General features: G+C 33.5%; 2 protein-coding genes across 3 annotated transcripts; one reads left to right on the forward strand and one right to left on the reverse strand.

Annotated features, from left to right (window-relative positions):
- Nucleotides 1–1,089: 1,089 nt before the first annotated feature.
- On the reverse strand, nucleotides 1,090–3,484 carry LOC105346538 (dentin sialophosphoprotein). The gene is made up of 3 exons (XM_011455163.4): nucleotides 3,326–3,484; nucleotides 2,945–3,043; nucleotides 1,090–2,664 (listed from the first exon to the last, which is right to left on the reverse strand). Exons 2-3 carry the CDS (start codon nucleotides 3,009–3,011, stop codon nucleotides 1,523–1,525), a joined length of 1,209 nt encoding a protein of 402 aa, XP_011453465.3. The 5' UTR covers nucleotides 3,012–3,043; nucleotides 3,326–3,484; the 3' UTR covers nucleotides 1,090–1,522.
- Nucleotides 3,485–19,510: 16,026 nt separating this feature from the next.
- LOC105346806 (transmembrane protein 106B) lies at nucleotides 19,511–26,087 on the forward strand. 2 transcript variants are annotated; one of them, XM_011455526.4, is made up of 8 exons: nucleotides 19,511–19,647; nucleotides 21,060–21,274; nucleotides 21,808–21,931; nucleotides 22,552–22,615; nucleotides 23,794–23,959; nucleotides 24,223–24,419; nucleotides 25,495–25,548; nucleotides 25,778–26,087. In XM_011455526.4, the coding sequence occupies exons 2-8, from the start codon at nucleotides 21,110–21,112 to the stop codon at nucleotides 25,875–25,877; spliced, it is 870 nt and encodes a 289-aa protein (XP_011453828.3). In that variant the 5' UTR covers nucleotides 19,511–19,647; nucleotides 21,060–21,109; the 3' UTR covers nucleotides 25,878–26,087. The 2 variants fall into 2 exon arrangements, with proteins under 2 accessions (XP_011453828.3, XP_011453829.3); XM_011455527.4 differs by having other exon boundaries at nucleotides 21,820–21,931.
- Nucleotides 26,088–27,125: the final 1,038 nt, after the last annotated feature.

Here is a 27,125-nt window from a genome sequence, read left to right on the forward strand (position 1 = left end):
TCGTTTTTTTCCAACCCAATAGTATTGTGAGTATGCTCTATTTTCCAATTAAAAACATGTGTTTATTATCTCTCCTGTACAACTAGAAAGCGACATTTTTTTAACTGAATCGGAGTACATATTTAGAACATTAACTGATGTATACAAAGTTAATGTTGACTTTGTATTTGGACTTGATATATTAATTAAATCTTGCAAAGGTAAAACCCACGACAGTCATGAAATCGCATCACGGACCGAATTCATTTATAACTAGTTAGAATGCGTGCATTGTTGTCACTTCCCAGCATTTTAATATGAGAACTTATATAAATCAAGAAGTGGTTTTGATGAATTTTGCAACGTATAATGTTATAAAGTATAAGACAAAAAATTAATTTGAATTTCAATCCGCGATGCTTTCAGACAGTAATTTTTGTTGTGTTTTATAATTTATCACTTAACAAAAGACGACATCACGGGAAATACAATACATGGCATTTTGTCAGCCGAAAAAAGGAAAAAAACTAATTATGGTAAATTGTCAAAAAGGTGGAAAATTAGCATCAGCAAATGGATATGGCGTTTAGTTTTCAGCGTTGTAAGTCTTGATATTTATTTCAATTTATATTCTTTTAGAAATTTATGTTATTCTAGGGTAATTACTGTAGCAAATAGTTAATATAAGTAAGATATGAAAGATTTTGGCCGTACATTTATATTATTTGATTTACAAACTAATGGGTAATATACTCATCTGGTCGTCGATATGTTAATACAAGAATTATGTTTAGATTTGAGAGAGAGAGAGATTAATGATTAATTATCCCATCGAATAATTTATCACTCATTAAATGAATAGCATTCATAACGTTTAACCATTCTAAGTTGTATCGAATGGGAGCGTTTGTTTCTGGAACTGGAAAGGCTGAGAAAGTCAATCTTTTCTAAATGGATTTTAACACTTCCCAATTTTAAGAACAACTTGCTTTCCCTCTAACACCTCTTCCGTTTACTTTCTTTTCACTAATAATTGCTTACAATATAAGTGAACACTGTTCCACAGCTGTATTTGATCATACTCTTTGAAGTAAGATTCAGAGTCAGAGGTCAGATTTTTTTTTCAATAATTTATTGAATTGCATTCTGTTTACAAAACAATGTTACATCTGCTTGAGGTAAACAACAACATGAGCAATACATAGAAAAATAATACAAAACAAAACTTTCAGTTAATAATACTATTATGCATACTTTTCGTTGCCGGTTCCATTACACATGTGTAATTTTCAGATGAAGAAATGTCAAAGAATATCTTTTATTCCTAGATAAAGAAATATTTTTTTTAAAATCTTGATTTGTTTAAGCCGTAAAAATCTAAACATTGGAAAATAAATAGTAAGCAGGTTTATTTGTCTAACCGTAGAATACCTCAAAACAAAACATATGGTCTGGCATGAAACTCGACAACTGGATCACAAAACTCGCCTACAGTAGAAAAATGTGTCTTTGATTGTAATTGGAAAGAAATCTATTAATGGATCTATTTGTCATTATTGGGCGCATCGGTGTAATCTCCGTTTCCGTCGGCTCCGCCGTTTCCACCATTTCCTCCATTTCCTCCATTTCCTCCGTTACCGTTTCCACAGTCGTATCCGTTGCATCCGTAATCGCCATAGTTACCGTAATCGCCATTGTTGCCATAATCGCCATTACCGTCACCATTTCCGTCACCGCCATCTTCGTCACTGTCGGAGCTGGAGTCGCTGTCTGAGCTGCTACTGCTGCTGCTACTGCTGGAGTCGGAATCATCGCTGCCATCTGATCCATCAGAGCCGCTTGATCCGGATCCGTTATCTCCGTCTCCACCATCACCACCATCTTCACAATCTTCATCATCAGATCCGCTTCCAGAGCCGCTGCTGCTTGATCCACTGTCAGATCCACTTCCAGAACTGCTAGACCCACTTCCAGAACTGCTAGATCCACTGTCAGATCCGCTTCCGCTGTCATCATCATCGCAATCCTCATCAGAGTCACTGCTGCTAGATCCACTTCCGCTGTCAGATCCGCTTCCGCTGCTGCTGCTTGATCCACTGTCAGATCCAGATCCACTGCTGCTAGATCCTGAACCAGAGCTTGAATCATCGTCGTCACAATCTTCATCTCCGTCATCACTGGAGCTGGAGCTGGAACCTGAGCTTGAAGATCCTGAGCCAGAGCTTGAAGATCCTGAGCCAGAGCTTGAAGATCCTGAGCCAGAGCTTGAAGATCCAGAGCCAGAGCTTGAAGATCCAGAGCTTGAGTCATCATCATCTTCGCAGTCATCGTCATCAGAAGAGCTGGATGATCCAGATCCGGAGCTAGAGCCAGAGCCGGATGAGCTAGATCCAGAGTCTGATCCGCTTCCGGAGTCAGAGTCAGAGCTGTCGCTGTCGCTTCCAGAGCTGTCACCATCATCAGATCCGCTGGAGCTGTCGTCATCACCGTCCCCGTTCTCATAATCTCCGTTTCCGTTCTCATAATCTCCGTTTCCGTTCTCATAATCTCCGTTTCCGTTCCCATCTCCGTTTCCGTTCCCATAATCTCCGTTTCCGTTCCCATAATCTCCGTTTCCTCCATCGCAGCCACCGTTTGTGCAGTCGTAGGGTGAACCAGCATAGTCACCACAGTTTACCGTACAGTCTGAAAAAGTATGCGACGAAATATTTTTTTGAATTTTGAGTTTCATTGAATTGTCTTAGATAATAATTGTTGCTTTTCATAGATTTGAATATGGTTATAGGCACCATTTTTAAGGTTACCTATCTGGATTACTTTTTCCGATCATTTGTTCTGTTTAAATTCGTTTAACCAAAAGTTCATACATTTTTTTTTATTTCTGCCTCCAAAATAATTTTAATTCAAAGACTGAATTTTTGAGTCTACAGAGAAAAATAATTCCGTTGATCATTGCTTCTCTTACCTTTGACTGGGGCACCTTGGTTGAAAGCCACCAGGCAGGCTAAAGCGAAAAGCAGACACGCGCGCATGATTCAAATAAACCCCGATGTATTCTTCTAGGCTGTAAGAAAAAGAAAGAACCTGGTTAATCTCAAAGATATTTTGGAACACAAAAATCAAATTGACCTGTATAGAAATTACTTATCTTAATTTGATTTTACTTAATGTAGCAAAATTATGAAGAAAAAAATTCCAGTTTTTAAAACTTTATCTTAATGTTTTTTTCATTTTTGAAAGAAAAACAGTTTTGTTTTTAGCGTTTGGAATAAAAAAAAGATTAAGATAAACTAACATATTTAACTTTTTTCTTAGCTATCTACAGAAATTTTCAGAGAGCACTTACCAAAAAATTGCTAGTTTTCCAACGGCTGTTTATGATTTGCAAGCTTGTTGCGTGCTGATCTCTTTGGGTTAGAACAAGTCCTTATATAGCGGATTGAAGAATGCAGGAATTCTGATTCGCTGCCGTTATTTGCATATTCGTGCGGCAACAATTAAGGTAGATAGATCGCCAAGGGGATGTTTCTGCCTCACAGAGGTCGAATCTGTACCGAAAGGCAACGAACCGTGACCACGCATATCTAAACTTAACATCAGCTATTCTTAACAATGAAGAATAAATAATTAGTCCTTTTTTATTTAAAATACAATCGTTGCAGATGTTAATCTTCTGCTTATTTAGTTATGTTAAATGGATATATTATAAAACGTTTTTTAATCTGTGTACCTGCTGCAAGATTTCGATTTTTTTTAAAACTTTTATTTGGCCAAAGAACAGCAGTAGCAAAAATCATTGGAAATAATACATAAAGAATTAAACAAACGCAAAAAAGATTTCAATAATGTGTAAAAATTTCAATAATCATAATTTTTGAGGAGTGGTGTTTTTATCCTAATATTTTTTTTCCTATTGAATACTTTTTATATATTTCAACTTGAGTTTGTACTGCAGCGAACAAAAAATACATGTATATATGAAAAGGATAATGTTTGCTTAGAGGTTGTTCAATCATTAGTATAATTGGGTTATTGTTATAACCGCACTACTGACTGCATTTTCCTTAGAAAAAGCATGCTTTTTAATTTGATTATGAAACCATTACATTCTTACATTACATTTACCGTGCTTTAGATAACCATTATGTCAAATTAAATGGTTTTACAACTGAATTCAACATTTAAACTTTTTTATTTGGATTTCAAAAACATAACAAAAACAGTTGATAAAACACTGTCTATCAAGAGAAACGACTAGAATTCTGAATATTCATTAAAAAATTCTTCAGCTTCTTTTCCAAAATAAGATGACTAGAAGTTACAATCTGCAAGACAAAAATTGCATCACTACTAAAAATATGTCAATTTTATTTTGTAGTACTATGCTTTTACTACTTTGTGTAGACATCAACTATTTATATTTTTATTTTTTGTTTTTATTTATTGTAAAAATGCTTTCAAGGATCCATAAATTGGGAGAAATATAGACTATTTGTTAGTCTTGTTTCTGGTTCCGTAACGACAATTATATAGTATATATGTATATGTGTCTACCAGTTATCTATAATATTGCACAAAAATCCATTTAAGGGGATTTTATTACAAAATAAATATTCAGTTTTTATTTTATGATATATATCTAATTTATTTTTTAAGCCTAACACTAATTCAGTAAAAACACTGTCACTTGAACTTAAAATCGTATAGTTTGTGATAAATTGAAGTTTATGAATGAATTGGTTTATTAATAGTCCAATCATGAAAAAATGAAATATTTGAAGAAGAAAAAAACCAACAGTACTGTATTAAAACCATGGCATATATAAAGTGGGTATCGGCAATTTTAGCTATATACATATCTGGGGAAAAACTGATGTTAATCTATAACATTCAATTAGCTTATTTTTGATAACATATTCTGAATCAAAAGTTTTGGTAATACATCTATTTCTAAGATATTTGAAAAAAAAATCACAACATTTCTAATAATATCGTTGGTCGAAAATACTTATTATAATATTTAACGGGGAGGTGTTACATACAAAGTTCCCAATGTAATCTATAACTATTCAGTGGGGATATTTTTGTTTTTTTGATTACTAATGATGAACACATTTAATCGTTTCAAAGCTGGAGTTAAACGATTAACCATTTACTATATATTATCTGTAATGTTTATAACAAAAATCGGTATCTTGAAACATCTTTAGAAATTGCATATTTTAATTTAGGGTTTCTTGTTTAATATAAGTGGTCTGTAATTTATGAAAACGAATTTTATAAATAGCATTTAGGCCTACGAACAGTCCCTGTTACCTGTCAAAGCCTTGTGGACATTTTGACATTGTACATCTCAAAATACAAATTAAATTCTCATCAACAAAACAGCTTCCTTCTAAGAGAATATATTAAATTGTAGGACTGAAAATATCTTTAAATTCATTTCAGTTTACAGGTGTCATAAATTAGGATTGGACATTTATTATGTGAACACTTGTTCATAATCAACAAAGATAATGCAAAAATGAAAATGACTCTATAAATGAAATTTTATTTGAAAAATCAAAGTTTAATCCTATATGTTTTTAAGTATAAAAACAATAACATACCCCTATAGTTGAAGTTATACATGGCTGTAGTGTAATAAAGTCAGATTTGCAATATGCGTTTCATAGATAATATTGTGTGAAACAATAAAATGGTTGAATATTGATCAGAATGCTCCAAAATGAAAAAAAGCATGACATTTGGACTTTTGATTAATATATACTATTGGTATTGCAATGGAGCTTACTTATACTAATTTGTTTACATTATGGGGCTTGCTTATAGACATTGGATAACTTCATACAGCTTCTTTTACACATTTGATAAATTTGTGCACCTTTCTTCTAAATATTTTATAGATTTGAGAACCTTTCTTCTCTCCATTCGATAAATGTGTGCAGATTCCTTCTACATAATATTTACTTAACGCAGCTTACGATAACTTCATAACACTCCCATATACATTGGATAATTTTATGCAGCTTGCTTCTCCACATTTGGTCACCTCTTGTAGCTTCTGTAATGGTTTTGACCAACATTTTTGGATAGATCTCATAAAAGCTGACTTTTTGCTGTTATATAAGACTAGCATTAAAAAGGAGTTGATAACGTAATATTTACATTTGACGCTGTCATTTTCTTTGATAACAACACGAATCGATTTTGGAATAGAAAGACTAATACATTCCATAAATGATCTTTTTGATGTTTAATCTAATAATTGCTGAAATTTTATCTCTAAGAAATAGATAATAATTCCTTAAATATTTTGAGGTTATCAAATACAGTCGGGCGTAATCAAATTCTATTAGATTTGATTTTCCCCGTTCGGTTTGTTCACCTCATAATATTCAGAGAATGATTTCTTTTTATTAATAAAAATACAATTGAAAACATTCGATGGATACAAGTAAATGTACACTCGGTGGTTACAAATATATATGCTCATTTCATATAAACATTTGACAGAATCCTGCCATTGTAGTATCTACAAAGCAAATGTCACCTTTTAAAACTTTAACACGTAAACGTTAACTGGACAGATAAAAGATGTTTTAAAATAATTTTTTGTGATAGTAATTTTTTGTTGTTTCTAAAATTGTTTTCGTGGAAGTTAAGAGAGTTGTTTTGTATAATTTTGAGTATATTGTAATTGATTTGTTTTTAGAAATTTGCAGTATTATTCAAAACGGAAAAATCGTTATGGTTATAAGAAAATATCTTCTTTAAGCATTTTTGAAAACAATGTATTTGGATTATAGTTTAATGGATTAAAGTTGTTGTATATAGGATTGGGGAACGGGGTTATATGGTTGTTCTGTAAAGTATTCTGTTGAATACTCCTGGGCAAGACTTGTTTCCGAGGAGTGAAATTGGATGATAATCGTTTTGTAGAGCGTTTCTGTTAGCAGAGCTATGCTTTCGGTTAGTGGTAAGCGAGGTCGGGAGAGAACTACTTGAAAGAATGTTGGTTTTGTTGTTTTTGATAGTGTTTGAAAGAGAATTTTTGTTCTGTATACGGTTGTTTTAGTTGTTTAGTTGTGTTCGTTGTATGTTAGAACAATCGTCCTGTTAAAGGTTATTGAAATACAGAGGTTCTATAAACGGTTTTTGGGATAATGGTTTGACGAGTATTAATACTTTTAGGTTGTATAAAGACAACTTTTTTTCAATATGACCTTCAATTAGAGAGGGCCCACTGCAAACAAATAATGAATTTATTAAGTCATATTTTCTTGTATTTTGCTGCATAAACACGTAGAATGTAAAATACAATGTCGTATATTGTTCAAATAGATTAGAAGGTGTGGAAAAAACAGATGATCACAAAACGCGTATTGATTTTCAATAAACCGTTTGGAATTCGACTTTTGTAGTAAATACTTAAATACTTGGAAAATAAATAGCATAGATTTCTTCTCGCGTCAATAAAAAATGTGTATTTCAAAGATGAATCGTCGATCAATTTAAGATTTACACTGCTAACGAGATAGGAAGAAGCAATGACAATAGCTGGTAAATAAACTGAGGTGTTTTTGACGTCACAATGCATTGGGCCTTCGGTAAAGTTTACTTTGGATGCATTTTATGTTACTATGATTCTTGTGGATTTTTTTTACTTATTTTTACAGTTTTAAAAATAATTTTTAATGAATATATGATCGCAGTTTTACGTGTTTTTATGATGATTACTTTCACGTGAATTCCCATAAACCACATTAGTATTATATATCAAACTATTTTTTGTATATACTTTTTTACTCTTCAAAGTCTAATGACATCATTTATGTGCACGATAAGATATACAAGTGTCGTTATAAATATCTTTGATTTGCATTTCCACAATTTTAATTATTCTCGCTGTAAGCTATAAACCGGCTGAATATTGCATTCGGGCTACGAAAAAAGGTATAACTATTTTAATTTTGTTTCTGTTCATAAGTTTATGCATATCATATAGACCAATCCTAATAAATGTAAATGCTGTTTTATATATTTTATATATTTTGATTTCTAAAAATAAAAACGAAACTGGGAGAAAGGTAAGAAAATAATCTTTACTGGCTTCGCAGGCGATAAATAATGGCATGCTCAAAACCAACCAGATGGATCATTGGGTGCAACACTCACTCCGCATGCCGAAATTAAGCCGCCTTATAAGACATTTTTGAATTAATAAAATAGTAAGGGGTGAGCAAAAAAAGAGGTAGGTATGATTAAGCATTTTGATCTTTTGCTATTCTATGTGGATGACTTCATAAAACACTGTTTCATACTAGATACGACATTTAAGTCTAAATATTCCGGACCAAATCCATGCGTGGTGATTGCTTTAGAGAATATGCCCGTGAAATTAAAGTATTATTTGAGCTTGAAGTCAGATTTGGGGACTGGTATTTTCATCTGTCATACAACACGAGCAGCTGGCACTGAAGAAGTTTCCGCCACTATCGTTGTCCTTATAAAAAATGCTGGTATATTGTATTATTCTCAAGACAGCGAGTAACCGGCATTCAGATGGTTTCTCTAGATGGTCGGACAGAGCTGGGTAAGGCGCGACCCCTGACATTTGGGCAAAAATAAAACTTTTAAAGAGTTGATACTAAGAATGCACATTTGTAAGTTACTATATGATTTTTAAATCTTGATTTGATATATTTTTTAGATTTTTTTGCAATATAATTATTTCGTTATTTCCTTTCTGATTAGTTTACAAAAAGAAAGAAATATATGTTTACCCAATAAAGAAGTTAATTGAATGTTTATTTACTTTAGTTTTAATTTACAAATCGTCTTTTTTTCAAAATTTATTTGCCTATTGTAAATTAATAGCAAGATGCATCTTGTGTGTTCTGTTCTTATTATAACTCATTTCCGTCTTCTTTGCATTGTTATGCAAAGTGCCTTGCAGGACCAGGCCAGTGTTAAGGTTTTTACAAGATGCATGACAAATTTGATTACACCATTCAAGATATTTTTTCCAACCAAGAGACAAAGTGGATTATTTTCAATTTTAATATATTTACGTATTCTTGTATGATGTCATACGATGGAATATGTATTGTTATATCTCGTTTTTGTAGTGTTTTAATGTCTTTATTTAATTAAGGTAAATGTCTTCAGACAGTGTCTAATCAAGCTGAGAACGACGTCCATGTTGTTTGACTAATGTGAGGATAATTTACAAATAAAAATCGACATAATTGTTATACATCAACGAACTAAAGTTAGTGATTACATTCTTTCAACAATTTAATCCAGTAACCGAGTCTTTCTACATATTTCATTTTAAATGGCATTTATTTCTATTTTCACGATTTTTCTAGATTTTTGACGAATCGAGATTAAAATATTTGACCAACTGTTCATCCGTGTGTCTGTTTTGGAGTAGCTAAACGGGGTCTATTGTGTACATATGCATCGTAACACTTTCTTAAATTGTAATTTATTTATCTATTTAATTTTTGTTTGCATGCTTTACGTCTGGCTTTTTTTTTACATGTGTCTATGTACAATTATAAATTTGAAATATCATGACTTGTTTTCATCATAAGAACTGAAAAATAAACGTTTTATCAAAAACAAAATAGGTTAATCCTGCATTTTTCCATTTTGGTATATCCAGTTTTGGACTTTTCTTTAAAAAAAAACAATGCTGTGAATGGCCAGGATCTGTATGCTCTAAACTTATTACAGAGGCTATTAGAGACTTGTCTATTTATCAGAAACAATAACGCATCTGTGGTTCTCAGTTTTACATAATTAAAACAGCAAGGTTTAAGACAAACAAGACAAATTGTTATATATTAAAATAAAGAGTGTACTATTTAAAATTCTAAGTTACCTACATCTGAATTAAAAGTAACTTATGTTAAAATTTACATTGGTCTGCTTGTACAAAGTTGACATTTGTGGTTTGCTAGATAGCTCTATGTATAAATTTATTTTTTTAATTCAAATTGTTGCTCAATGGGACAAAAGTTATGTATGTTTCACTGACGCATTTTACTTTCTCAGTATCTTTCAAATTTTGTTTAATTTTTACGATTTAAAAAAAACCATTTAGAAATTAGAGCCCTTAAAAAGATAAAGTTATGGTTAATTGTATTTTAAAAGATGCGCATTTTCTTTATTCGGAAAGTTGGTACAGCTGAATCTTTTATTTCATCCATTTTGTTCCCAAAATGCTTTTTTTTTCGAATCATGAGCGAACATATAATGCATTATGCAATGTTCTTAAACTTTAAAACGTCTCTTTGCTGCCTGATGTATGCCAATTAAGCAAATGTCATCTTAACCAAGTTCATGCACCTTTATTATAAATACAGTGACGCTAACCTCACAAATTAAGCGCTTGTTATTCAAACTTTATGAATGACAGGACGTCGCTATTCCCGGTAAAACGTGACTCCACGGAGAGGCATCCAAAGAGAGATGGCATGAAGATATACACAGCAGCTCTTTAGTTTGTCATGAAATAAGAAATGGAGAGGTCTTTTTAGGATAACAGGGCCATCTGTTGTTAATGCGCAACTCGAGGAAAGTGCATTTTTATATACGGCGGCGTAATCAGAATGCAAGGGATCTGGAAGGCTACGGCGGATCGAAGTGTAAAACTTCGGACCTAAACTTGATGATTCCAACTGGACCAATGGGAACTCTATCTAAATGTGCTCTCCGTCTTTAACGCTATTTTTGATATTTTTTCATTACAGCAATTTACTTTTTTTTTCTTTTTTTTTTTTTTTACATGTTATTAAGTTTATACATATAAAGAACTGTAATGTGTTGAACAGGAAAGCCTCCTGACTTCCTGAACTATTAATTGTTGTGGTTTTTTGTTTGTTTGTTTTTTTTGTTTTTTTTTTTTAGGGGGGGGGATGACAATTTTTAATAATACGTTTCTTTTTTATTATGAGTGCTAAAAATTGCACCGTTGGGCCCCATGTTGGTGGTGCTTTTTTCTGGGGGGGTTTTCGTTCTTTATTTCTTTATTAATCGTTTATACTTTTTTTAAAGTGATTGTTTGCTAACGTTGTTGTTGTTTGCTTTATTTGTTTGTTTGGTTATGTTTAATTTGGTTAGTTATTTTTTTATTCTATAATCGTCAGGAATTGTACTACCGAACTTTTGGGTTTTTTCCTTCTTTCTTCTTTTCCTTCTTCCATCGATCCTAAACTTTGTGCACTATTTTTTTTTCTTAAAATTATGACTTCGATTTTCAATGAGGATGTTCGCTCATGTCGCTTTCTGCTGTGTAGCATAAACGCGTAGGTTTTCAATGTATAACAATTCAACAATGGCGAATAACTATAAATAAATTCTTGACTTTTTTACATAGTTTTTTACAAAATCATTATGACAGGGAAATAAATTAAATACACCGGACTATTAGATTATTCAACGAAATGAACTCTCTGCACTTGTTTCACGTTTTTAATTGATTCTTGATCTACAAGCTGTTTTAATTTATATTATATCATTATAATATATATATATTCTTATTATGAATATCTATATATATATACACTCTATGTATTTTTTATTAAACAAATATGATCTGCAATATTCATGTCAGCTTTTTTAATGTAAATTGGAAAATTATTATTGAAAAAAAACACCCGAAAGAAGTAAAGTGAACATCATCACAAAAAATTGGATTTTATAGTAAAGAATGTTTTACTTGTTTCAGTTTTATCCATCGAAAAGGTTCCAGATATATGCAGAATTATAGCCAATTTTGGCAGCAAAATAAAATCTTCAACAGCACAGCTCATATTTTTTAAATATCAAATGATTCAAACACGATATTTTACAGAGTGACTATCCAACTGTCAAACTAATCCACTCTAGCTCTACAGTCAGAGAATATTCGGATTGGCGACCGTAGGGACAATGTACGACATGTCAACCACATATTATATTTTTGGCGAACAGTCACAGGCACTTGAATTGATGCATGGACCCCAGCCATCCCACGCAATTACATGCCTACACCCACAATTTTTTATCAAATTTTTAAAACATGCAGAAAATACTTTCTTCTTATCAAAACAACATTTTTGAAGATCATTTTTTCGACTGACTCTTTTAAAATATTAGTCGGTATACGCTATCTTAAAGGGGCATGGTCACGATTCTGGTCAAATTTTATTTTTCGATTTCTATTGTTTACAATGCTTTAGTAAGACATTTCTAATAATCAAATAAAATTTGAGAGTGATTCGAAAAGTTATAAGGAAGATAAAGGGCTCACAATACTTTGTCATGTAAACAAGGCTCGTGTCCTGTTTTTGTTTACATAGTCAATATACCAGTAAAAAAAATCTTTTTCCAGCTTATTTTTCTATCTTTTTATTTATTTTAGGCATGGATAAACAGTTCCTAACGTTTAACACATTCGTTTTAAGTCTAAAACTGAAATTTTTACTTCAACGTTCAAAATGTAAACAAACGCTTTGTTTACATAGCGAAGAATTTCAAGCTCTTTAACTCGCTTATAATTCAACAAATTACACTCAAATTTCGGTTGCCTATTAAAAATGCCTTTCTGAAGCAGTGTACATATCAAAATCCGAAAAATAATTTTTGACCAAAATCGTGACCATGCCCCTTTAAGGACAAGCTTTAAAAGACGAATAAGTTTCATTTTCAGTAAAATCAGAAAAAATGTGATGCCTATAAAAACATACACAAGAAATCAGTGCGAGTTGGCCTCAGATTTTTTGTTGATTTCAATCGATAAGATAGGAGGTATCCATACCATAGTGTCTGTGTGTAGAGCTATAGATCTACAGGTACATTTGTAACAAAACCGTTATAATGAACATTGAGTGTATATATATAGGTTAGTACCGAACTATTTGTAACAAGTATCTGTCATCTAGAATCAATAGAACTCATTCCTTTACTTTTCAAATTAGAGTCAATAATCCAAAGTCTCTATATTTATGTATATATTAACATTTTCCAGTGTTTTTGTCCGTGTTAACACTACGTATCGATTTACTAATGTACATATATAGTCCTTTACAGTCCATCTATGATTATTCAAATTTTAAATCGCACAATTGCTCGGGTTTTTTTTTATATAATCAATAAGAAATCATTCTTTGAAGGTTGTTATATGATAAAATACGGTCGGGGTGATCAAATCTACAATAAAACAATTCTGGATTTCGGGATTTGATCATCACCTCGTTATACTCAAAGAATGATTCCTTATTTCTTAATTGTTCGTCTTAATTCGGAAAGTTGGTAGATCTACAGTACATGCTGTTTAGAATAATATAAAAAAATTTAGTTAATTTTTCGTCTTAATTCGGAAAGTTGGTAGATCTACAGTACATGCTATTTAGAATAATATAAAAAAAAATTACTTACCAAAAACCTTGCTAATTTTATTTCTATGTTTTGACAAATGGCCTATCAAATGTTTAAGAAAAAATAATAATATACGCCGACAGCAGGAGTATGAAATATAAATTAAACATTAAATTCAATTTTATTTTTTATAATTTCATAACAAGGAAATGCAGATTCGCTATCTTCCAACAACACAGAGGATATCTTTGTCAAAAATTTGAATGTAAAATACAACGATGAGACGTTCATTGAAAAGACGTGCACATATAAATTATATAGCAATAGAGTATACCAACTGAATACTGAATGTGTAAGTGGCTAATATCTCTCTCTCTCTCTCTCTCTCTCTCTCTCTCTCTCTCTCTCTCTCTCTCTCTCTCTCTCTCTCTCGTTTTTATGTATTTAAAGCCAATCTAATATTCAGTCTCTTATTGTCTTTAAATGTACTTGAAAATGCGGGTTTTAAGATAAAATATCTGGGGAAAAAAATATCTTTTTTTCTCAATTCGGCGGTTAGTGGTTGTTCTTGGCCTTTGTGACATCTTGGGGAGTTTAAAGAAATCGAGAAACAAAACTATGCATGACGCCAAACTTAAAAACCAGATATACTCAAAGGGGAATGAAATTATTACTTTTTACCCAAGTATGTGAATCTACCATAGATTGGTTAGAGAGAGAGAGAGAGAGAGAGAGAGAGAGAGAGAGAGAGAGAGAGAGAGAGAGAGAGAGAGAGAGAGAGAGAGAGAGAGAGAGAGAGAGACAGAGAGAGACAGACAGACAGACAGACAGACGGACAGACAGACAGGAAATCCATTTTTGTTTCAAATATGTGATGTGATTAAAGCTTAAAATTAAGTGGGAGGGATGAGGGAGATTGATATCTTGGACTGGATTAGCTAACTTGCTCTCGCAACAATACAATTACAAATTACTTGACTCGGCAACCTTTAAGGGGTTGTTTTTAAAATCAATTTCAAATTGGTGTCACTCATCCGACGAAAAAAATGCAAATGGCTGTCAGATATCTTGTAGGAATACTCTGTTCGTTCATTTTGAGGGCCAACTAATGACGACCTCTGTCTGCCATCAACCAGCTGCCAGATCAACAAAGCGTTTGATTTCCATAAATACAGCAAAGGCCTCACAAGGATTAAAATCATTAAAAACCACAAAGGCATGTGTCAAAATGCCAGACAACTACCTATTCGTCAATTGGTACCCCCCCCCCCCCCCGAACATCTCACGTGGAAAGTAAATCAAATACACTTTAATATCAAAATTAGAATAAAAAGACACGGCTTTCGTTTGTTTGTTTTGGATTTTTATTTTTTTTTGGGGGGGGGGGGGGGTCATAAAACGTAAAAGAGGATGAGTGCTCAAAGGTTACCCATTAGATCGGCCTTAAAATTTCAGATATGACTTTTTAGTGTAAATGATTAAACAGCCAAAAAGAAAAATTGTCTATTTGTACATTTTAAGCTTGAAAAATTGAATATTTTCTGTAATTGACACAGAGCTCTTCTTCCTAAGGAGATTAATTTAGTCTAAAAATGACCACGACTATCCAGTATTCTTAAAAGCACACGCTCGTTTTAAAATATAAATTTAAAAAAAACTTTATTCATATGTTTATTATTATTTATGATATTTATTGATAATTTTGCTTCATATGGAGCTCTCAAGAGCTGCTGTCTAGCTCCTACACAGCCGTGGTTTACGACAATGTATAAAGCTACCTTTGTTCCCATCAAATCAAGTCACGACATCAGAATCTTCAGAATCTTGTTTTATCATTAGCTGGTAGTCTCCAGGTAATTTATGGCCCATCGTGTCTCTGTAAACGACTCCGCTGACTTTAACAAATCATCAGCTGGTTTTAGATGAGGAGTGAGAAGGTAATTAAAAATTTTACATGGAACAATACTAATTGTATCAAAATTAATTTTACGAAAACATTTACGTGGGGCTGTAAATTTCACGATTTGACATCTTGTGTTTCCTTTAGACATTCTTATAGCTAGCTCCTCTGACGGCGATCTTATTATTGCATTGCAACACGGGAAACATTGTATAATTTTTCTAAAATATATTCAAATATATTTCGATTTGTAGAAATGAACTGTATCTTCCTAAAATCTGTTTATCAAATCAATGATACTGATAAAAATACTGAGAGAGAGACAGACAGACAGACAGACAGACAGACAGACCGACGGACAAACGGACTGACAGACGGACAGAAACAGAGAATTTTAATATATAGGAGATATTATATTGTCATAATTACATTTTAAACAGATTTAGTTCACACGAGTTTAAGAAAATGCATTACATCAAGATTTAAATGTATGTAGATAGTTATATAATTACACAAGTCATATATTTGGATATCTTACGAGAATTTCTAAACAGTTTTATGTTGTGTCCCCTTTAAATTTTGAATGCTGACCCCTCCGGTTCCTTGCACACTTTTGTTTGGCGCGTTTCTCCATCTTCTCTAGGAACGCCTTGACCCTCTCGTCTATCTTCTCCACCCTTCTCCTCCAAACCTCCTCCCCCCGGACCCTCGCTTCCTCAGCCCTCGCCGAGATTTTCTTCAACAGCCGTTTTTGTTTCAGTCTTGCTTCAAGGATTTCCTGATCTATTTTCGTGTTCAGCGTTTTCCCGATAATTTTTGGCTCCCATAATTCCCGCTTTCTTCTGAGTTTCGGACGGTATGTAAAATGGGTGTCCTCAAAATGCTCTTGTTGCTTGGCGTGCCAATATTCTTTCTGAAAAATGAATGGAGGGACTCCCCCACGTATCAACAGTTGTATGATATCATGGGTCCCATACGCTAGAGAATTCACAAGGGTGCGGTCAACGCTCCGATTGGCGTATGTGATCGAAGGAAAATAAATAAACTCCTGGGACTGGTCTTCATGCTCTTTGACACTAACATGTAATCCACTACTTGTTAATGTTCCTATCATAGGCCTGATTATTGGCAACTTCGGCCTGGCATTGTTCATTGACGACATGATTCTCAATAGGACATTGTGACGTCATTGTTGTTATGACGTTCACGTATAGTAGATTCGTCCTATTTTGTACATCAAAAAAAGAAAAGAAATTCTGAAAAAGAAATAAATAAAACATGACATTCTAAAAAACATAAAGAAAATGAAAGAAATAGAACTACATGCAAATAAAAATGTAAGCAAGTTACAAGTATAGAAAAAGGTAAGTTTACGTTAGCTACTGAAATATACACTTAACCTGTATTGGTATTAGACACAAATCATATAATAACATGATTAATATTTATTGTAAAATGTTTCGTTTCACAAGATCTATATTACATTTATAAATATAACCATACTTAGATAGTCTAGTACTTACGGCAGTTTGTTTGTTTGGGTTTTTTTTAACACAATTGACCGTCCATTCATTCATGTAATGCATATATTATACAAATATTGACTGGGGTTGAGGGCAACATTGATTATATTAGCCCCCGAGGGACGAAATATTGCCCGACGCGAAGCGGAGGGCAATATTTTCGTCCCAAGGGGGCTAATATAATCAATGTTGCCCGAAAACACAGTCAACATTTGTTTTGTTATATGAAGAAACAAACCAAAAATTTAAGAAAGTAATTGAAAACAGATCGCCGTAATTTTCTCAGCTCAACAAAGAATTCACGAATTCAATTTTGTGCAAAGTTCATTTCCAAAATATCCTCAGCATAAAACGGTCACTGGTGATATTCCGCCGACCGGAAGAATTAAAATACAGATGTTCTACCTGATTTTACTTCACAGTAATTCGCAAATCCTTATATCCGTTATGATAGCAAACCGTCGCATTGCGCGTCCGTTGTTTACTTGCCTTGACTGACTGTCTATTATGACGTCACCTTGTTTTGGAGTCGCGAAGAGTTATTTACGTCATCGTTTACGAATCAACAAATCAGAGGCGATTATTTGAAATAGAGGGAATGTTCTCTAGATATTATTCCTAGCCAGTCAATATCAAAAAAATATTGACCGGTCAATATTTTTCGGACGAGCTAATATTATAGTTATTGACTATTTGTCTATATAGAGTTATATAGTGAGAATATACTACTGAATATAACAAATATATATATGTATATACCTTCTAAGCGGCATAACTTGATTAAACATGTATATAACAGCAATGACTAAGATCGAGAAAATTAAGATATTATAATTTACAAATTAATTTCATGTTTTCAATGGATATTTTCAAAATATTTATCAAGATATTCGGGGGGGGGGGGGGGGGGGGGGGGTTTATTATTTGCTCAATTTTCAGCTGAATTTTGTAACAGTCCTTCGATACAGCACAAATTAAATATATCAGATATATAATTTCTTGATGCATGAAATATGATACATATAATTTAAAGTAAAGAAATAAATTTATTAAAAAAAAGTTTGATGTACATACATCAACACATATATTAAACCTTTTAGTATACGATAGCATTTATTATCGGTACAAAATGGGTGGATAGATACGCGTGTTATAGGCAAACAAGAGAAAACCAACCAGATTTGTTTTTGTGTGAGAAATATCCATATACACGTATCAATTTGTTAACACTGAATTGATAAGCGCTACATATACAGAGAAATGTGGTGCATATATGCAATAGTTTAACCCCCACCCCACCCCTCACCCCCCCCCCCCCCAAAAAAAAAATCCCAAACAAACAAATAAAACAAAACAAAAAGAAAAACTCAGTTCTAATCATGGTGGTGGGGGTTTTTTTCATATATTAAAATTTAATATGATTTCAAATTCAATTGATCAATGGTCTATAGATTTAAACTATAATATATAAATAGTGCCTGTTTGGGAGGGTAACTGTTGAAATTGACACCCCGAGACAAGCATTGTCAACCTCCGCTTCGCGTCGGTTGACAATGGTTTTCGAGGGGTGTCAATTTCAACAGCTACCCTCCCAAACAGGCACTATTTATTTTATTATACTGAATGTCTTAATTTTAAAGAGAATTTTACTGCTTTAAAAAAGAAATGAAGTGAATTCTACGACGAACCGTACGCGCATAATTTACGCGCATGTAACAATTCGTTGTGTTACCCGTTGTCAAGTGTGTTGCTAACGCTGAGGGTAATAGAACGGATTACCAACTGCGTCTAAACCAATCAGATTTCAGTATTTAACATGAAAGTATAATAAATACTATTATATTATTTTGTAGAGAGAATTCCATATATATCTTAGCATCAGAATTTGAATAGAAAACTTCATTTTTATAAAGAGCTCGTCATCTTCTAAAGGAGATCGATATAAAGAAACGGTTTATTGATGAGATCTTCATTAAATATCTATATTGATACTCAATAATAGCAATAACTCGGTTTGCTTTAAAATGAGTGAACATTTTCTCATTCAGGCTCGTAGCATCGTTTTTGAAAGGGGGGCCAGACTCATCCAAAAAATCTTGACAAGCAAAAAAAAACAAAACAAAAAAAAAAGGGGGGAAATTATCAGTTTCCAAAAATCTTCAAAATCCTAATCCGTGGGGGTGGGGTGGGGGGGGGGGGGGCTGGCGTACTATATAACTTCAATTTCACTCCTCATTTCCTTATTTTCATATCAATTTTTTACATACTACCAAAAAAGTGGGGGGGGGGGGGGCCAACTCCTTGATAATTTCATTTTTTATATGTAATTTTTTTAAAAATTGTTGCTGCGAGAAAAAGTGCCCCCCCCCCCCCGATGCTACGTGGTTGTCATTATGATTAATTATATAAGGCCGATTATATATGCTTTGTCATGAACAGTAATATTTATCATTAACCACGTTAAAAAAGGTTTGCTATAGTTGCATTTTATTTTCTGAATTATTCAGTTTATATATCACAGCAGGAAAATATTTTCATTGAAATACTACAGTTATTGTGTTAAAGTGTTCAAGGTTATTGAAATGATATACGATATGTATCTAATATTTTTTGTCGGAATTTTTTCTTGGTTTTAAGAAATTTGACAGTGAAATAAAACAAGCTAAATGGAAGAAAAAAATTATGTCCTCTCCAAGAGCGACTTTGTTCAGATCTGCGTTGACTTTAATCAGACACTGTGATTGATTGATACCTCATGTAGGGTGTTTAGAATAAGGGGGAGGTTATCCTTGAACGTAAAACTTGTCACGTGATGTCAACAAAATGGATTGGGGCTGACAGGCACAACTTGAATTGACTAGGCTAAGTATACAGGTATTGCTCATTAGATGTAACATGGCGGTGTCTGTCCCATGGAAATCACAAGAGTTAAAGTATTCATTAATACTATTTTGATCGAACGTTTTATTCAATATCTTTGAAGGAAAATTATAGAGGCCACCGTTACGTGCGCTTTTGAAATCATGCCTATAACACATGTATCAGTCGAATTTAAAAGTTTACGATGTAATTTGCATATCCATAGTTTTCAAATCACACAGGCGTTGATTTCAGATTTATGAACACGTGTATTATTTTAATAAGTAATAATCTAAACATTGGAAAGGGGAAAGCTGTCGATTTTAAAGGATAACTGTGTATTGTGATTGGTGTTGGGACGATTTGACCCACTGAGCGTTAAGGTTTCGACCCGGAACGTTTTGACCCAAGGATCGAAGGGGGGGTGGTTAGTTGGTTATCTTGCATTTAATCACAATGTTGCAGAAAATATTGGGTCAAGTTTATAAATGATTACATGTATATATAACACACACATTTGTAAAACACTCCTGGCCTAACACCAAATCTCACCAAGTACTATACAATTATTGCTGATTTTTAGGTCAATCATTGTATTAGAGGGTGGGTCTACAGAGCTAAAAGTGAAAACCTATATATGCTGTTGTATATAGTACACGCTGGCATGTCCCAAGGACTGATAGAATGATAAAATACCCTGCCTCTCTCCTCATCTGCCCTACATGTATAGATACATCATGGAATGATGAAAATGTCACAGCAACTTTATCTGCATCTTTAAAAAAATTCATTAGTTATGTAATATACATGTACCTTGTACCTTATTATAATGAAAGAAAAAATGAACAAAAAAAAATATTGGGAATTCGGTGGTTAACGTACAATTCCTAAGCTAGCTTACGTACTTTACCTATTGTTTTTTTAGGCTAGGATTGATGATAATGATTTCTTCATTTTTACAAGTTAATCCCTGTGACTACTAACTTGTAAAGCACAGATTGTACAGAAAGATGCATAAGTATTAGCATTCTAGAGTATTGATTTTGGGAACTTTATATATAATCATTATAATACTACATGTACTATATACATGTACATGTTTGACAGTTGTAAGGAACACTTGTTGCATGCCTAATATTTTTGTGATTTGCAGTAATGATGAGTTTAGTAGGTGTGTTTATTTGACAGTCTTTAATTCATCCATTCCTGAATACAGTATGATCTCTGAGATTTATGCATGCACAATGTCAGTGAAATCTTATTGTTGTGACCATAAACATGATAAACATGATAAATCCAGATATGGATGTAAAATCAAGATAAAAGGCATTGCATCAGGTGTGTGGGGCTGATTTAAATTTTATGACTGCTTTATCTAAATTACATTTTGTATATAAAGTTGATTTAGGTTGTATCTCCATTTCTAGACAACTCATTAAATACAGAGAGAGACTGCAGTAAAGTGTGACCTTGAGAGATGTCTGGTGAGTATGAGAGACTGGTAGAGACGTCAGTGACCCCCAGCCCCCCAAGGGACGGGGGTGAGGCTCAGCAGGAGACTCGGAGCCCTCCCCAGGGGACCCAAAGCCCTCCCCAGGAGAAGACAGGGAGCAGTGTCAACATGGATCTAAACACTGAAGAGGTGAGACTGGAGACAGGGCTTAGTTATAGTTACACAAGAGAGGGGGAGGGGGGGGATATGAGAGAGAGAGGAGAGATGTATATAGAAGATGGACATGGAGCATGTTCTTGCCATCGGATATATAAATATATCCTCCAGTGAGACCGTGGGTTGTGTTGAATAGTTACATTTGCTAATAAGACAGAAAGTTTAATAAAGTTACACAAACTTAGTGAGAGACATGCTTTTCTCCCCATTTTTTCTTTAGAGAATATAGAATAGTTCAATGTATTAATATTAATTAGTATCCTGGATTTTTGTGCCATTAAATATTCAATTCAATTATTGGTTTATTGACATCACCATGTTGGCATACAGTCAAAATGAAATCAAATGACAGACAAAAAATATTATAACATAAAGGCTACAGCATGCAAGACAATTTTATACAATTCTTCATAGTCCCTGGAACTGTTCTCTATGCATAAAGCATTTATCTAAGTAGATACTTAGATGTTTTGTAGCATTAAAATCACATGGATAACGATTTTCAGTCACCTACACAGGGACAACCCCTGAGGAACCCCGCGGCTGTTATTAGGACGGACGGATATGTGGAGCTGCTGAGAGGGAGGGTGCCTTGTCCCACCTGTCGAGGGGCGGGGTCGATACCTAAAGGTACTGTAAACAATTGGCTGAATACTCGTACCTAAAGGTACGGTAAACAATTGGCTGAATACTCGTACCTAAATGTATTGTAAACAATTGGCTGGATACTCATACCTAAAGGTACTGTAAACAATTGGCTGAATACTCGTACCTGAAGGTACGGTAAACAATTGGCTGAATACTCGTACCTAAAGGTTCTGCAATCTATGAGCTTCATATATATAAAGATGCTGTAAACAACGAGCTTGATAACTAAATTTACTGTACAAAATGGGTTCAATACCCAAAGATACTTTTTTTAAAAATGGAGTTAACACAGTTATTGTAAACAACATGAACCTAAAGGCTATATTCCTATTTGTTCTGTAAACAGTGAGCTACATTTTAAAAGATACTGTAAGCAATCGACTACATTTCTAAACATCTTGCATACTTATGAACTTACTAGTTTATACAATGTACCTTTTTGGAGTTAAAAAATAAAGAACAATATTTGCGATGATAACAATGCTTTGAAACAACATGACTCAATGAATTGTGTAAGAAATCTAGCCCACATTTTGAAAGAGGGAAGGGGCACCATTAAGTGAATTCCATTCATCAACAGAATCATGTTTTACCTTTAACAGAACAAGAAAGCCAGCTGGTGGCCCTGATTCCTGTCCAAGATGACAGACTGAAGCCCAGGCGGACGTAAGAATGGATAATTTACTGTGGATGTTGAATGTTTGGTGTATTTATGACTATTTGATATGAACAGAGTATGGGAAAGAGTGTCTCTAACCAGAATATGTAGTGTCATGGATGTAAAATAATGTCTTTTAAACATGTTGTGTATTTTGACTGTCTGTTCCTGAATTGGACAGGTGTCTGTGCGTGTCCCTGGCTATCACAATAAGAGTCACAGTACAGGACATGTCTTATAGCCACAGTCAGTACACAATTTCCTATACTGAGACTCTTTGAACTAGGTGTATAGGTCAGTACTTTGACTTATTCTGCCTATATTGGACAGGTGTCTGTACATATTCCTAGGCACAGCCAGTACTTGGGTTCCTGTACTCTCTGACTCTATGACTTACATGTATATGACAGTACTGAGTCTTACTCTGCCTATATTGGACAGGTGTCTGTACATATTCCTAGGCACAGCCAGTACTTGGGTTCCTGTACTCTCTGACTCTATGACTTACATGTACATGTATATATCAGTACTGAGTCTTAGGCCTAAAAAAAAATTGTGTGTTTAGGGTAACACTGATGAAAAAATTAGGTTAGGTAGGTAGGGATTTTTTTTTAATTTTATCATATTTTTTTGGTATGAATCCTAAGAATGTTTGTTTGTTTCATATTAAAAACGTATTTTTTATTGGAAATCAGATAAAATTCACAATCGGATAAAATCAGACATCTAAAAATGGTAGGATCGGGCCATTTTTGTAGGTTAGGTCTGGTTACCCGAAACACACAACTTTTTTTTTTAGGCCTTACTCTGCCTATATTGGACACGTGTCTGTACATGTACATATTCCTGGCTATCACAGTCGGAGTCAAAGTACAGAGCATGTTTAATAGCCACAGTCAGTACATGATTCCCTGTACAGAGACTCTTTAACTTGCTGTAAACATATAACATTTGGCTGTGTATTCTTTTAGCATTTTTGGGCGGAAAGCCACTTCTGCTAAATCATGCCATTCCTATATGTATAAGAATAGGCACAATCAGAAATATGCTAATTCGAATCCACCTATAACTTGTTAAAAATTGATTTTCCACCAGATATTGTACACACCAAATATAAACCAAATATAATACATTTACAGTCCATATATGTGTCAGAACTGTGACTTACTGTGCGTTTATTGGACAGGTGTCTGTGGGTTTCCCTGGCTATCATCGGCTGTCTTCTAACTGCAGGACTACTGATATTTTTTATGTTTCCAAGAGATGTTAAAATCAGCAACAATGTTAAACTTCTCCTGCCAAAAAATCTAACCATTGATCTCAAACATGAGGCGGTCAATTTCATTGTTGAGGTGAGTAGTTTTGTATGGCAACAACTGAAAACTTTATTGTCGTTTTAAATACTTTTTTTTTAATGAGTAAGCTCTTTTCAGGGTTTTCTCATCTAAAATATTATTATAAGTATTGGTCGTCAGTGATGCCCTGGTATTATGATATTTATTTTTCACATCATTTAGCCATTTAATTGATTCATATTCAGTCAGAAAATTACTGGAACACACCTATTTGTGTGTTATTGTATTAATTTAAATGTACGATTCAATTCTCCTTTCAGAATCCCTTCAATATTACAAACTCTAATTATTTTCCTGTGAAAATATCATTGGCCACAATGTCGGTGGTGTTTGCAGAGAAAGTGCTGAACACAACTACTCTGTCCATGGACAAGACAGTCCAAGTACGCTCTCACAACTCCTTCTCAATTCCTATAGGTATAGCCTTCAACAAACAGAATGGACTGGCCCAGTTAGTGTAAGTATTGGTTTAGCGTTTGACAAACAGAATGGACTGGCCACGTTAGTGTAAGTATTGGTGTAGCGTTCAATAAACTGAATGGACTGGCCCAGTTAGTGTAAGTATTGGTTTAGCGTTTGACAAACAGATAACAAACAGAATGGACTGGCCGGTTAGTGTAAGTTACCACAGACCTATTGGTATTATAGCATTTTACAAACAGAATGGACTGGCCCAGTTAATATATTAAGAAATCACAGACCTAACAGTATATCATTCAACAAAGAGAATGGATTGGCCCAGTAAATGACAGTTTTAAGTACACATAGATTTATTTAGTAGTTTTGGTTGAGAAAAGTTTTCATTGAATCAAATGCATATGCATTCTAAATACATATAATTATGTGTATCATGACAGTAATTTGATCAAAAGGGGCAGATCCCTTCAAGCTACTAGGCGGGATCATCAGATCAAATTAAACGCGAAGGTAAACTTTGATCTGATGATCCGCACGTGGCAACGAGATGTGATCTGACTATTCTGTAGATTTTTTATTTAAAGTAAGGAATTAATATCTGTGTAAAACCGAAAGAAGCAGATTTCAAAATCTTGCTTTTATTTTTTGAGAGTTGAGAACTATAGTTCCACATTCGTGATGTAATATTCTCGAATTTTGATACAAAACAGTGGAATTGCGAAATTAAGTTTAATATTGTGTAAAATAAGGAATCTACAGTAATAAGAAAGGAAAATTGATGGGTAGAAAATGAATGTTGTTTAAACAATGCTTTTCACTTGTTTAAAATGAAATTTCCACCAAAGATATTATGATAACTAACTGCTCAATCTGATTAAAATAAGATCTTTGATCCGCTCTGACAAATTCGATTTCGCTACACAAAGATCTGATCTTTGTGTAGCGACATCGAATTTGTCAGAGCGGATCAAAGATCTTAATTTAATCAGACTGAATAACTGCTATAAATGATCTCATTGACTGGCTCTCTATGCAGACAACTGTGCATTTTAAACCATGATGTGTGTAAATCCTGTTGTGTGATTTGACATTACATTATTCTTCTTTGTTTTTAGCCATGATTGTGCAGAACCGTACCCATTCTATCACAGACGAGTCATGTCCTTTTCGTGAGTTCAAGACCTATATTACTTATCTCAAGATCTATTACTCTGTGTAAAAAAATTTGTCATCATGGGAAATTTCTACACATCATTAAAATTTTCATTTCATCACCATTTTGATTTATTGTTTCATTGATGATGATATGTTGGTATAAAGATATTAATATAACAATGATATGAGGAGGATTGCGTTCAAGTTATTAACGATGATGAGGATGATGTTGTATCCTTACAGGGTCACTGCCAGTTATAACTTCCTGGGTCGGGATGAGGAAGCATCATTAAACATGTACACCCAAGTCAGTTGTGGGAATGATACACTGCGACTGCCGTGAGACCGTGTCGTTTACAATAAGACTGTTCCCGGCTCTGTCGTCAGGAAGTGCCATTCTGGTTACCAATTTCAGGGCATTGTCTTCTTTTTGTGTTTTTAAATTTCATTTTCAAGTTTATTTTGCAGTAATGGTTTTTTTTTAAGAACAAGGATATGGATTAATTTGTAATCATGTAAATGTAACATTTACGTCCAGTATATGTGACACACATGTATTGTAATGCAAATATTTTTAGCCTGTGATATGGTTCTTGTAATGGAATGTAACAATGTAATACGTAACAAAGTAATACCACATGTATTTGTGATTTGTGAAATTATACCTCGTGTCAAGATGTGTTCACTAGTCCACACTTAACTGTCCCTATCAGATCTGTAAGTATTGTACCAGCCAGTCCACATTTCCTAGTGAAATATTTTACTGTAGAAAGGTTTACTTACATATGCTTGTAGGAAATTTAGTGAATTCATGGCTTCTTTTACTGTGCTTTGTATATAGAACTGTTTTAATTCTTGTTGCACAGTGGTATATAGATACTGCTGTATTATCTTGTTAATGTGAGATTACAGAGGCAGGTTGATCAAGTTTTTGTGCTGGCATTGACATGTAGGGCTTAACTATTTCACTTTGATTCAACTGATCTGTTTTAATTTCAGTAATTATATTACTAAAACCGATTTGGTTTGACTTTTCCGATCGCGTCACGTTCAACTTTTTCAGCTACGTCATACATAAACAATACCCGCACCTTAACCACAGTTTTTTTATTGGTGGATTCAGCTTACCGCTGATTGGCTGCTGGTTAACTAAGACTAAATTATGCACGGACAGAACAACAACATAACAGAGAATGAAAAATTCACATGGGTACTCGTGACTGTCGAAATTGGGCTATTTTTCGAAAGTGTACACTTGTGATAAAACAATACATACGGTACATAACATATATAGCTGTAGCTCTGTGTATAAATTTTGGGTTAGAAAATTAAAGCTATAGTGCATACAATACTTACATGTACAAAAAAACTTTACGGCAATTTGCCGCGTATAAAATAACACTATTTTTTAAAAATATTTACATCATACCATACCACATTTTGTGCAAATAATCCATTTGAATAATTCTTCATTTAGTTTACTACTGTTAATAATTGTAGCTTTACCCGCCCCAAACTTTCTCCTATTAAACAACCTTTAACCGTACTCGGAAAGCGGATCAAGAACTGTATTTTTTATGTATGTAAACAA

Source organism: Magallana gigas, chromosome 10, assembly GCF_963853765.1.
Source record: "Magallana gigas chromosome 10, xbMagGiga1.1, whole genome shotgun sequence".
Lineage (NCBI taxonomy): Eukaryota > Metazoa > Mollusca > Bivalvia > Ostreida > Ostreidae > Magallana > Magallana gigas.

Coding starts and splice junctions, on each gene's coding strand:
- LOC105346538 (XM_011455163.4), bottom strand. CDS start 3,011: ATGCGCGCGTGTCTGCTTTTCGCTTTAGCCTGCCTGGTGGCTTTCAAC. Junction 2,665..2,944: donor CCAAGGTGCCCCAGTCAAAG/GTAAGAGAAGCA, acceptor ATACTTTTTCAG/ACTGTACGGTAAACTGTGGT.
- LOC105346806 (XM_011455526.4), top strand. CDS start 21,110: ATGTCTGGTGAGTATGAGAGACTGGTAGAGACGTCAGTGACCCCCAGC. Junction 21,275..21,807: donor TGGATCTAAACACTGAAGAG/GTGAGACTGGAG, acceptor AACGATTTTCAG/TCACCTACACAGGGACAACC. Junction 23,960..24,222: donor CGGTCAATTTCATTGTTGAG/GTGAGTAGTTTT, acceptor TTCTCCTTTCAG/AATCCCTTCAATATTACAAA.